This window comes from Oncorhynchus mykiss, chromosome 6 (genome assembly GCF_013265735.2).
Source record: "Oncorhynchus mykiss isolate Arlee chromosome 6, USDA_OmykA_1.1, whole genome shotgun sequence".
NCBI lineage: Eukaryota > Metazoa > Chordata > Actinopteri > Salmoniformes > Salmonidae > Oncorhynchus > Oncorhynchus mykiss.
In genome coordinates, this window is record NC_048570.1 from 12,258,370 (window position 1) to 12,272,075 (window position 13,706).

General features: G+C 42.1%; 1 protein-coding gene across 5 annotated transcripts; it reads right to left on the reverse strand.

The window, feature by feature from the left end:
- Positions 1-245: 245 nt before the first annotated feature.
- On the reverse strand, positions 246-13,187 carry gkap1 (G kinase anchoring protein 1). Of its 5 annotated transcripts, none has more exons than XM_021605276.2 (12): positions 13,044-13,187; positions 4,550-4,796; positions 4,256-4,414; positions 3,748-3,825; positions 3,482-3,614; positions 2,663-2,688; positions 2,347-2,493; positions 2,114-2,200; positions 1,894-1,957; positions 1,711-1,781; positions 1,551-1,631; positions 246-603 (listed from the first exon to the last, which is right to left on the reverse strand). In XM_021605276.2, the coding sequence occupies exons 2-12, from the start codon at positions 4,775-4,777 to the stop codon at positions 562-564; spliced, it is 1,116 nt and encodes a 371-aa protein (XP_021460951.1). In that variant the 5' UTR covers positions 4,778-4,796; positions 13,044-13,187; the 3' UTR covers positions 246-561. The 5 variants fall into 5 exon arrangements, with proteins under 5 accessions (XP_021460951.1, XP_021460952.1, XP_021460953.1 ...); XM_021605277.2 differs by lacking the exon at positions 246-603 and adding an exon at positions 628-943 and having other exon boundaries at positions 4,256-4,345; XM_021605278.2 differs by lacking the exon at positions 246-603 and adding an exon at positions 630-943 and having other exon boundaries at positions 13,050-13,084.
- Between the last annotated feature and the right edge of the window lie 519 nt (positions 13,188-13,706).

Below are 13,706 nucleotides of genomic sequence, written 5' to 3' on the forward strand. Positions count from 1 at the left end.
TGCATGGTTATGTGCTCAATTGTATACACCTGCCAGAAACAGTGGCTGAAATAGCCAAATCCACTCATTTGAAGGGGTGTTCATGTACTTTTGTATATATAGTGTAATTTGTCATGAAACCACAAGATGAGGGTACACTAAAACATGCTACCTCTCATTAGCATAAAAAAATAGGAGAAATATAGCATCTTGTGGTGTAGCCTACCATTAGCACATAGAAGTAATAAAACCACAATGAGACATGATTTTACACTGGAAAAGTCATTTATTTACCTTGCAGTGAAAGGGGAAAAAAACTAATTTCACACCTGTCATTTGGCATCATACCAGAAAAAAAAATGCGATGACGTCAGTCAACTTGAAATGTATCTTTATCAGAGCGTTTATTAAAAGCCTTTTCATGACTTCTGCAGTTCAACACATCCAGGAGTTGGTGTGTGGTAATACGAGTCATGCATAACGCATGAAGACAGTAGAGAATAACAGTACAAACAAGGAGACCCTGAAGAATAGGAGTGGCTTAGTTTGTTTTTGCAGTCAATGTTCTTCCTTCTGCGGTCTTCATAGATCGGACTCTGGACCCTTTTTCCCCTTCCTGTTTCCCTGCCAATCAGAGGAGACCAGGAAGTATGGAATGAGTACAGTGTCTTACATCAGTAGTTTGGTGGTTAGCTTGTCAGGGTCTTGACCGTCTACAAAGGCTTAAGGCCGCTCAAGAGATTCAGCATTTCATGATATGATAAGACCGGCTTGTAAGTTGTTACCAAACTAACATCCTTCAACTGAACTACACTAGTTAGCATGGAGACTTATGGTAGTGAGTTGGACTGAGTGAATGGTTCAGTTTTGTGTCAGTCTAGTAGTGTCCCGTTCTGGAGAGTGAGGACTGCTGCAGCTGCACTGTTACCTTGGTAATCTTCCTAGGGGTGACTTCCTGGCTGATCTAAGAGGGGAGCACACACACTTGACTCACGGCTTTACACAGGTTGAACAGTAAAACAAACAAACACTGTAGCCCTAACTCCTCTCTCAGAACCAGGCGAGAGCTGCTGATTTTAAAATCAGGCAGCGACAGTTAGAGGCACTATGTTAAAAATCGCTCCGCCATTTCCTGGTTGCAAAAATGTGAATAATTTGCGACAAAACAAGTAAGTATAGTGTAGAGAAATATTGTGTCATCTAAACCACTGTGTAATATATTTTCCTTAACCAAAAATATTGTTGTTTCAGCTGTTTGAAGCTGCTGTACAAAACCGAAAGTAAAAGACAAAAATAAAACTTCAGAACAGGAAGCATAGAAATAGCACACATAAAACAGATGTACCGCTTCTTAGACTTGCTTTCAATGAGAATGACATGTGATGGAAAATGTTATGTTTGTGCTTTTCTAATAACCAATTTCTGTCATTTCCACGACAGATCTATAACACCCATTTCTATGTGAATTTAGTCAAGTCGCCCAAAACACTACATATTGCAGCTTTAAACTAAATATGTGTTGTATTAAGTGCCACTTGCAAGTGTGATGAGTATGTAATGTGCCGTTCTACCTGATGGTGTTTTGGCTGATCTGTTTGTAAACCTTTCACTTTCGACTTCTCTTGTTCCAGTGAGGCATGTAGTGATGTCACCTGGAGAGTGAAATAAAGGTATTTTAACGAGGTCGTCAGCCTTGCATGGCAAGTAGAAAGGTTTGAGACACACACACACCTGTGAAGACAACTCCTCTTTGATATTTAGAAGCTCTTCCACCTGCAGTAGGATCTCGGCTTTATCTTTCACTGTGGAGAAAGGGAGAGAATAAGTGAATGAGAACGTGAAGGCCTACCTAATGCATCAGTAATGGATTTCAGTAGAGTCAGACTGAATTAGGAGTGCAGTAGCTGTACTCACTCTCTCCCTGCTGCAGCATCTTCAGGAGCTGGGAGTTTCTGGCTTTCACTTCTTTGTATTTCACCTGAGGATTGAGATCAGGAGCGGAGCCCATGGGGACCATATAGATTCATACACACATATAGATTTACACCAAATGTTGCTGATGGCAGTATTCTGTCCTTTGTATTTTAGGCATGCTCCATTGAAGCCTAGTACCAGTATCCCTACAATGACTCACCTCCCATTGTGAAATGACCTTCTTTAACTTGTCAATTTCTTGGTCTTTCTTCTCCAGATCGTCCTTTAGCTGCTCAGTTCGAGGGTCCTGAGAGGTGTGATGGGAGTCACAGTTAGGCTCTGAGAGATAAGTTACACTGACCTCCATGGTCTTACCAGCAGTCACTCAAAGGTCGATTTGCGAATTTTTGTAATTATTTTTTTTACACGAAACAGATTTGCAGTCGGCCTTACCGGTTCATGCTCTGTTGAAGTCGTGACCTCGAGGCCAGTGCTGTTAGAAAACTGCTCACGTCTTTTTTCCTGCTGTACGATTTTGCTAACGTCATCCTCAAGCTTGTTGAAGAACTTGTCTTCTGGAGGTGCGGGTGGTTTGGGCTCCTAGAGTGATGTCATCAATGGATTCAGAATTTGAATTATGACATCATACACAATTTGCGCTAGTTCACGTCATATCACCACCATTCCATCACATTCATCCTCACATGACAGGGTTTAAACTGTCGAAGCACTGTAAGCCCAACAAGAGTAAAACAACGTTTTTCCTCACCTCTTTCTCCTGCTTCTTACTCTGATCTGGAAAGGAGAATCATGTTTTTTAAGTCGAATACAACATGTCAAGTATTAATGAATTGTTTTTATGTCAAGTATTCATAGGTTGCACCTCCGTCATGCCATTGTTATGAACGTTGTCAAGCCACCCTCTACTTGCTGCGCTGCAGTGGTGCATAAACCTAGTCTACGGTTTCATCTAAATTACAAAATAGTGCCTTGAAATACGATAACATTGCTAAAGCAGTAAAATATTTAATAGGATCCAACTTTGCCAACATGATCATGTCGTCAATTTTACTTTACAATGATGGCAATGTTGTCATCAGCTAGCAAAGTTCGTCAAAAATATCTAGCAATGCTAACATTGGCTAGCCAAAATCAGGTGGCTTCCCCTCAATCCTAGCTAGTGAACATTATACTGAAGTCAATCTGGTGACATCAATATTATGACAAAAGGTTTTCCTACTAATTATTTGTGTCCTTTTGAATTTCATTGTATTTCCAGGCCAATGTAATGCACTTGATGAAACTTTCACCAGCACTCACTGACAGTCGGGCATCAGTTCCATAACAAACGTTCCAAACAATAGTGTGATTAAACATGCAACCCATGAACGTCATAAAAGAAAACAGAATAATAAGATGAGTGGGACAACTGAGAAAACAGTGAGATATGTATGGCATATCTACGCAGCACCTGCTCGAGGTGGATTGCTAAGCAAGTAGTGCTACTGCTATGATGGCACAGTATTGATGACGTTGGGCAGTGCTCAATGTTAACATAAGTGTAGCTCTCTGCCACTGGTGGTCTCACCCCCCTCCGCCTGGAAGTCCTTCAGAGAGACCGTCATCTTCTTGTCTTTTCCCTGCTGGTTCTTCTTCTTGTCCTTCTTCCCTACTGCTGCTCCTCGGGACTTGGGAGAGGGAGTGTCTGTACCATCATCATCCTGACAGGAGGCAATTTAAAAGAACAGCATCTGCTTATATGGAACATTCATTAATCTCCCCTCTCTCCATGGTTCAGATTTTTGTCAAATAGATGTTTTGTAACAGCGTGCTGCGATGGGGGCAGTGTGGTACCTGTTTATGCTGCTCAAACTCCAGTTTACTCATCATCAGTGCCTTCTCCAGGTCGGCCTCATAAAGCTCACTCGTCAACTGCATTTGGCAGAAACAAAGACAAAAATAAAGGATAGATCAGATGGGGACTATCAGGAAAGGGGAACACCCATGAGCAATACTCATGCCCATGTCAGGTGTTATCATGGGCCCTGTTCAGAAACAACCCCTATCCGTTAAGGACTAAGCAATCAATATAGATCTGTTTTTTTTTGGGGGGGGGGGAAGAATATGTAGCCTAGCAGTTAAAATATACCAATGTGCCCTTGGGCTAGGCTTAACCCTAATTGCTCTTGTAAGTCTCTCTTGATAAGAGTGTCTGCTAAATGAATAAAATGTATTAGTAATATAGCAGGACCATATTTATAACAACTATTCAATCCTCTCAGATCTCAACAAGGGTCTGGGGGGATAGGTTGTTTCTGGACAGGGCTCTGTTCTTAGTGATGGGGTGTCTGTCGGGTTCTACCTGGTTGTCCCTTTGCTTCCATTGCTGCCAGCCTTCCGGGGGCATGGCTTGGTCCCCTGCTGCGGGATGGAGCAGCTCATTGGCCACACCCTGCAGAGACAGGGAGGGGGGCGGGGCAGAGGACTTCTGAGGGAGCTTCTTAAAGGCAAGATTTCTTAACTGGGGACAGGAGACAGGAGTCATTATCAGTCCTCAAGCTCAGGTAAATTAGTGAAAGTGAAACCTTTGAGAACCGACAATGGAAACACCAGAAATTGGTGTTGACTAGGGAGTTGAAATGCCTCTGCCAATCACCTCATTGGCCTCGCTCTGTTGCTGCTCTTTCTTCTTCTTACGCTTTTCCTTCTTCTTGTCGTTGCTTGCAGTGGATTTCCCACTGGTTGTCTTCCCGGGCCGAGTCTTTCCAGAGTCCCGGGCGCCTTTAGTCCTTCCTGACTCTGAATCGGAGTCGGAATCAGAGTCGACCTGGAGCAGGGCAAAGCGAGAGGCTGTGGTGTGGACGGAGATCATTGCTGACGCCATCTGCTGACCTGTGCACAACCTAAACCCAATAAGATACACACGGGAAGAAAACATGCACGTCAAATTAGGCACCTGCTTAGCGACAAAACCATTCAAATCTAAACTTCTCCAGTACAACTCCAGCAATAAATCAAAAAACAACAATATGGAAAACGGACACAAATGTGAATGCCTGGTTCTACAATAAGCTACACTGCCTATGTCTGATCTTTAATGAAAAAAAATGTACTTTTGCTGTGTAGCCTAGTAGGAGTTAGCTACAAATGGCATGCCAGATAATGTGATACAAGCAGATCCTTTTGGTGTCCATTACTGGGCGTTACAGGGAAGTCCCATAAAAACCGCCATAGATTTCTCAACTAATAGCCTGTTCTTGCTGATACTTTTTTCACCGAATCGAAAACAAAGAAAATATCTTAGAAATGTCTGTTTCCAGTTGTAGGTGGTTTTTACAAAAACTCAGAAAGATATTACATGTACCGTCGTAGCCAAATAGTTTGAGAATGACACAAATATTAATTTTCACAAAGTCTGCTGCCTCAGTACGATGACAATTTGCATATACTCCAGAATGTTATGAAGAGTGATCAGATCAATTGCAATTAATTGCAAAGTCCCTCTTTGCCATGCAAATGAACTGAATCCCCCAAAAACATTTCCACTGAATTTCAGCCCTGCCGCAAAAGGACCAGCTGACATCATGTCAGTGATTCTCTCGTTAACACAGGTGAGTGTTGACAAGGACAAGGCTGGAGATCCCTCTGTCATGCTGATTGAGTTTGAATAATAGACTGGAAGCTTCAAAAGGAGAGTGGTGCTTGGTCCTCTGTCAATCATGGTTACCTGCAAGGAAACACGTGCCGTCATCATTGCTTTGCACAAAAAGGGCTTCACAGGCAAGGATATTGCTGCCAGTAAGATTGCACCTAAATCAACCATTTATCAGATCATCAAGAACTTCAAGGAGAGCGGTTCAATTGTTGTGAAGAAGGCTTCAGGGTGCCCAAGAATGTCCAGCAAGCGCCAGGACTGTCTCCTAAAGTTGATTCAGCTGCGGGATCGGGGCACCACCAGTACAGAGCTTGCTCAGGAATGGCAGCAGGCAGGTGTGAGAGCATCTGCATGCACAGTAAGGCAAAGACTTTGAGGATGGCCTGGTGTCAAAGGCAGCAAAGAGGCCACTTCTCTCCAGATATAACATCAGGAACAGACTAATATTTTGCAAAAGGTACAGGGATTAGACTGCTAAGGACTGGGGTAAAGTCATTTTCTCTGATGAATCCCCTTTTCTGTTTGGGGCTTCCGGAAAAAAGCTTGTCCAGGGAGAAGACAAGGTGAGCGCTACCATCAGTCCTGTGTCATGCCAACATTAAAGCATCCGGAGACCATTCATGTATGGGGTTGCTTCTCAGCCAAGGGAGTGGGCTCACTCACAATTTTGCCTAAGAACACAGCCATGAATAAAGAATCGTACCAACACATCCTCCGAGAGCAACTACTTCCAACCATCCAGGAACAGTTTGGTGATGAACAATGCCTTTTCCAGCATGATGGAGCACCTTGCCATAAGGCAAAAGTGATAACTAAGTGGCTCGGGGAACAAAACATCAATATTTTGGGTCCATGGCCAGGAAACTCCCCAGACCTTAACCATTGAGAACTTGTGGTCTATCCTCAAGAGGCGGGTGGACAAACAAAAACCCACAAATTCTGACAAACTCCAAGCATCGATTATGCAACAATGGGCTACCATCAGTCAGGATGTGGCCCAGAAGTTAATTGACAGCATGCCAGGGCGGATTGCAGAAGTCTTGAAAAAGAAGGATCAACACTGCAAATAATGACTCTTTGCATCAACTTCATGTAATTGTCAATAAAAGCCTTTGACACTTATGAAATGCTTGTAAATATACTTCAGTATACCATTATTTTTATTTATTTATTTTTCTTCTTGGGCCTCTATAACTATATCTATTGTTTTTATGTGATTTGGATTAATCCCCTCTACCACACGGAAACCCACTAATCTACTGACGGAACGCAAGAGTTGGCTAATAACAGACCTCCATCCTATGCTAGCTTGCTACCAAATTTAGCTGTCTAAATCGCTGTGACCCCCAACCAACCTCTCCACTCACTGGACCCTTTTGATCACTCGACTGAGCATGCCTCTCCTTAATGTCAATATGCCTTGTCCATTGCTGTTCTGGTTAGTGTTTATTGGCTTATTTCACTGTAGAGCCTCTAGTCCTGCTCATTATACCTTATCCAACCTATTAGTTCCACCACCCACACATGCAATGACATCTCCTGGTTTCAATTATGTTTCTAGAGACAATATCTCTCTCTTCATCACTCAATACCTAGGTTTACCTCCACTGTACATCCTACCTTACATTTGTCTGTACATTATACCTTGATGCTATTTTATCGCCCCCAGAAACCTCCTTTTACTCTCTGTTCCAGACGTTCTAAACGACCAATTCTTATTGCTTTTAGCCGCACCCTTATTCTACTCCTACTCTGTTCCTCTGGCAATGTAGAGGTGAATCCAGGCCCTGCAGTGCCTAGCTCCACTCCTATTCCCCAGGCGCTCTCTTTTGACGACTTCTGTAACCGTAATAGCCTTGGTTTCATGCATGTTAACATTAGAAGCCTCCTCCCTAAGTTTGTTTTATTCACTGCTTTAGCACACACTGCCAACCCGGATGTTCTAGCTGTGTCTGAATCCTGGCTTAGGAAGACCACCAAAAATTCAGACATTTTAATTCCAAAATACAACATTTTCAGACAAGATAGAACTGCCAAAGGGGGCGGTGTTGCAATCTACTGCAAAGATAGGACAGAACTCTGCAGGCTACTATCCAGGTCTGTACCCAAACAATTTGAACTTCTACTTTTAAAAATCAACCTCTCTAAAAACAAGTCTCTCACCGTTGCCGCCTGCTATAGACCACCCTCTGCCCCCAGCTGTGCTCTGGACACCATATGTGAACTGATTGCCCCCCCATCTATCTTCAGAGCTTGTGCTGCTAGGCGACCTAAACTGGAACATGCTTAACACCCCAGCCATCCTACAATCTAAACTTGATGCCCTCAACCTCACAAATTATCAATGAACCTACCAGGTACCTCCCCAAAGCCTTAAACACGGGCACCCTCATAGATATCATCCTAACCAACTTGACCTCTGCTGTTTTCAACCAAGATCTCAGCGATCACTGCCTCATTGCCTGCATCCGTAATGGGTCAGCGGTCAAACGACCTCCACTCATCACTGTAAAACGCTCCCTGAAACACTCCAGCGAGCAGGCCTTTCTAATCGACCTGGCCGGGGTATCCTGGAAGGATATTGATCTCATCCCGTCAGTAGAGGATGCCTGGATATTTTTTAAAAATGCCTTCCTAACCATCTTAAATAAACATGCCCCATTCAAGAAATTTAGAACCAGGAACAGATATAGCCCTTGGTTCTCCCCAGACCTGACTGCCCTTAACCAACACAAAAACATCATATGGCGTTCTGCATTAGCATCGAACAGCCCCCGTGATATGCAGCTGTTCAGGGAAGCTAGAAACCATTATACACAGGCAGTTAGAAAAGCCAAGGCTAGCTTTTTCAAGCAGAAATTTGATTCCTGCAACACTAACTCAAAAAAGTTCTGGGACACTGTAAAGTCCATGGAGAATAAGAACACCTCCTCCCAGCTGCCCACTGCACTGAAGATAGGAAACACTGTCACCACTGATAAATCCACCATAATTGAGAATTTCAATAAGCATTTTTCTACGGCTGGCCATGCTTTCCACCTGGCTACTCCTACCCCGGTCAACAGCACTGCACCCCCCACAACAACTCGCCCAAGCCTTCCCCATTTCTCCTTCTCCCAAATCTGCTCAGCTGATGTTCTGAATGAGCTGGAAAATGTGGACCCCTACAAATCAGCAGGGCTAGACAATCTGGACCCTTTCTTTCTAAAATTATCTGCCAAAATTGTTGCCACCCCTATTACTAGCCTGTTCAACCTCTCTTTCGTGTCGTCTGAGATTCCCAAAGATTGGAAAGCTGCTGCGGTCATCCCCCTCTTCAAAGGGGGTGACACTCTTGACCCAAACTGCTACAGACCTATATCTATCCTACCATGCCTTTCTAAGGTCTTCGAAAGCCAAGTCAACAAACAGATTACCGACCATTTCGAATCTCACCATACCTTCTCTGCTATGCAATCTGGTTTCAGAGCTGGTCATGGGTGCACCTCAGCCACGCTCAAGGTCCTAAATGATATCTTAACCGCCATCGATAAGAAACATTACTGTGCAGCCGTATTCATTGATCTGGCCAAGGCTTTCGACTCTGTCAATCACGACATCCTCATCGGCAGACTCGACAGCCTTGGTTTCTCAAATGATTGCCTCGCCTGGTTCACCAACTACTTCTCTGATAGAGTTCAGTGTGTCAAATCGGAGGGTCTGCTGTCCGGACCTCTGGCAGTCTCTATGGGGGTGCCACAGGGTTCAATTCTTGGACCGACTCTCTTCTCTGTATATATCAATGAGGTCGCTCTTGCTGCTGGTGAGTCTCTGATCCACCTCTACGCAGACGACACCATTCTGTATACTTCTGGCCCTTCTTTGGACACTGTTAACAACCCTCCAGGCAAGCTTCAATGCCATAACTCTCCTTCCGTAGCCTCCAATTGCTCTTAAATACAAGTAAAACTAAATGCATGCTCTTCAACCGATCGCTACCTATACCTACACGCCTGTCCAACATTACTACTCTGGACGGCTCTGACTTAGAATACGTGGACAACTACAAATACTTAGGTGTCTGGTTAGACTGTAAACTCTCCTTCCAGACCCATATCAAACATCTCCAATCCAAAGTTAAATCTAAAATTGGCTTCCTATTTCGCAACAAAGCATCCTTCACTCATGCTGCCAAACATACCCTTGTAAAACTGACCATCCTACCAATCCTCGACTTTGGCGGTCATTTACAAAATAGCCTCCAATACCCTACTCAACAAATTGGATGCAGTCTATCACAGTGCAATCCGTTTTGTCACCAAAGCCCCATATACTACCCACCATTGCGACCTGTACGCTCTCGTTGGCTGGCCCTCGCTTCATACTCGTCGCCAATCCCACTGGCTCCATGTCATCTACAAGACCCTGCTAGGTAAAGTCCCCCCTTATCTCAGCTCGCTGGTCACCATTGCATCTCCCACCTGTAGCACACGCTCCAGCAGGTATATCTCTCTAGTCATCCCCAAAACCAATTATTTCTTTGGCCGCCTCTCCTTCCAGTTCTCTGCTGCCAATGACTGGAACGAACTACAAAAATCTCTGAAACTGGAAACACTTATCTCCCTCACTAGCTTTAAGCACCAACTGTCAGAGCAGCTCACAGATTACTGCACCTGTACATAGCCCACCTATAATTTAGCCCAAACAACTACCTCTTTCCCTACTGTATTTTATTTATTTATTTAGCTCCTTTGCACCCCATTATTTTTATTTCTACTTTGCACATTCTCCCATTGCAAATCTACCATTCCAGTGTTTTACTTGCTATATTGTATTTACTTTGCCACCATGGCCTTTTTGCCTTTACCTCCCTTATCTCACCTCATTTGCTCACATCGTATATAGACTTGTTTATACTGTATTATTGACTGTATGTTTGTTTTACTCCATGTGTAACTCTGTGTCGTATGTGTCGAACTGCTTTGCTTTATCTTGGCCAGGTCGCAATTGTAAATGAGAACTTGTTCTCAACTTGCCTACCTGGTTAAATAAAGGTGAAATAAATAAATAATAAAATAAAAAAAATAGTAATATCTGACAAAAATATCTAAAGACACTGAAGCAGCAAACTTTGTGAAAATGAATATTTGTGTCATTCTCAAAATGTTTGGCCACGACTGTATATTTTGTATCAAAACGAAATATGCCTCTTGCATGTGTGTAGATCTTAGTTCCGGTTGCACTGTCATCTACAAGACTAGTTCCTGCAAAGATGCTGGGAAATGCTAGATGCCTGGCAGCTAAGATGGCAAGGAACCTCCTTCTCTGGTACAAAACATGGATTTAATATCTTTGAGTTTTTGCAAATGGAAACTCACATTTTTAAGATACTTTTTTCACAGAATCAAGAAAGTATCACCATGCAGTGGCGTAAAGTATTAAGTAAAAATACTTTTAAGTAGTACTTAAGTAGTTTTTGGGGGTATCTGTACTTTACTATTTATATTTTTTGACAACTTTTACTTCACTTGATTCCTAAAGAAAATATTGTACTTTTTACTCCATACATTTGGAATGCTTAGCAGGACAGGTAAATTGACAAATTCACACATTTATCAAGAGAACATCCTTGGTCATCCCTACTGTCTCTGATCTGGCGGACTCACTAAACACAAATGCTTCAGTTGTAAATGATGTCCAAGTGTTGGAGATAAATACATTTAAAAAAAAACAAGAAAATGGTCTTACAGATAGCCAGGGGCTGTCTGGTTTGCTTAATATAAGGAATTGGAAATAGTTTTACTTTTGATACTTTTTAAAACCAAATACTTTTAGACATTTACTCAAGTAGTATTTTACTGGGTGATTTTCACTTTAGTAATTTTCTATTCAAGGATCCGCCCCATTTTAAAATTTTGCCTAAAATGACTTTCCCCAAATCTAACTGCCTGTAGCTCAGGCCCTGAAGCAAGGATGTGCATAATCTTGGTACCATTTGAAAGGAAACACTTTGAAGTTTGTGGAATGTAGGATAATAACACACGATAGATCTGGTAAAAGATAATACAAAGGGGGAAAAAAAGCATTATTTTGTACCATCATCTTTGAAACGCACGATTTTGGCCACTAGATGTAGTGTATGTACAAAGTTTTAGACTGATCCAATGAACCATTGTATTTCTGTTCAAAATGTTGTACCAAGACTGCCCAAATGTGCCTAATTTGTTTATTAACAACTTTTAACGTTCAAAATTGTGCACTCTCCTCAAGCGGGGCGAGGCGGCAGGTAGCCTAGTGGTTAGAGCGTTGGACTAGTAACCGAAAGTTTGCAAGATCGAATCCTCGCGCTGACAAGGTAAAAATCCGTTGTTCTGCCCCTGAACAAGGCAGTTAACCCACTGTTCCTAGGCTGTCATTGAAAATAAGAATTTGTTTAACTAACTTGCCTAGTTAAATAAATTTAAAATAAAACACATTTAAAAAAAAAAAACAATAGCATGGTATTCTTTCACTATAATAGCTACTATAAATTGGACAGTGCAGTTTAATCTAACAAGAATTTAAGCTTTCTGACAATAACAGATATGTCTATGTCCTGGCAAATGTTCTTGTTACTTACAACCTCATGCTAATCGCATTAGCCTACGTTAGCTCAACTATCCCGTGGAAGGGACACCGATCCTAAGAAGTTGAAGGTATCTTTACTTTTACTCAACATGACAATTGGGTACTTTTTCCACCACTGTCGCCAACAGGCTATATTAGTTGAAAAATCTATGGCGACGGTTTGTATGGAACCTTCCTGTAAACGCCCAGTAATGGGACACCAAAAATATTTGATTATATCACATTATCTGGCATATAACCTGTAGCTATGACCCTACCTTATGGTGAGTAAGCAAAGTCGTAACACTTGAGTCTGGCTTCAGTGACTGGCTAGCTAGCTGGATGCAAATGAGTTTATTGCTAGTAGCTAACGTCAGTTAGCTAACTTACATGACATTATCATGTCACTCACAAGGACAGCTGGCTAGCTTGTTGCTGGCTTACCTGTCCCGCACTAGCACTTCTCTTCAGTTTAGCCAACTAACGTTGGGTAGCTAAATTAGTTAACCAACTGGGTTTCAACGTTGTGCGAGTAATATGTCTGCTAACTAGCTAGTTGGTTAACACCGTTTCAACGTGTAACGTTAATACAACACGGCATAAAGGGTAGTGGGCATTAGATAATTGTAGATCTAGCTAGCTAACTACCGAAATAAACAGTGTCTGTCGATTAACTTGGTTCAAAAGAAAGCATCGAATGTCGTTGCCTAGCTAACTCAGTCATATAGATATAATAGTTCTAGCTGGCTAGCATATTAGCTACATTGCATCCATACCAATGATGTAGCTCGTATGTATGACAAACTAAAATGATTTTATAATTTAGAAATCAGATTATTAAAATATTGTACCGTGTATGTTTGAGGGGGAAATAATAATTAAGAATTAAAAAAGATAATTAAAAACATACTTTCACCTGTTCGAGTAGTTAACCACACGTTCACCACTTCCAGTTGCTAAAGTACCTATGGTGGCCCAGTTGCTCAAAATGTGTTCTGCAAGAAAAAAAAGGGGTAATATGCGATATGGAGCAGCTCATAATATGTTGACTTCCCTTAAACAGAAGATGGAGACAGAGGTCTACTTTTCCACAAGACTGTATTCATGACAGCAACATGGTACCATTCATGATGATCATAATCATACATTGATTGTATCGCGATTGGCGATCTGCTTATTTATACAGCATTCGTTCAGGTATGACCACTCGTTTTCAGTATTAACAAGATTAACAATATTTTTTCCTGGCAGTGTAATCATGGTCGGCGCCTCCATCATTTAGAATTTTACTTTAATTATCCGTGCTTATGTTATTTATTTGTTAGGGATTTTATAAATATGCATTGTGCCACCTCGACCTCTTGAAATTGGTATATGTAACCAACATGCAACAGGTGTCCTGTCATGTCTGCGAGCTTGCACCCATTGACAACGATATCCACGAGATGGCGTCTCGTGCGTCAAAGTCTGCAACGCCACCAGATCACCAGACTCAAACCAAGCCCGTCGCTATTATTTTAGCTATTATTTCGATTTTAATGTGATCAAATTGTTAAATTTGAAACGCTGTCGA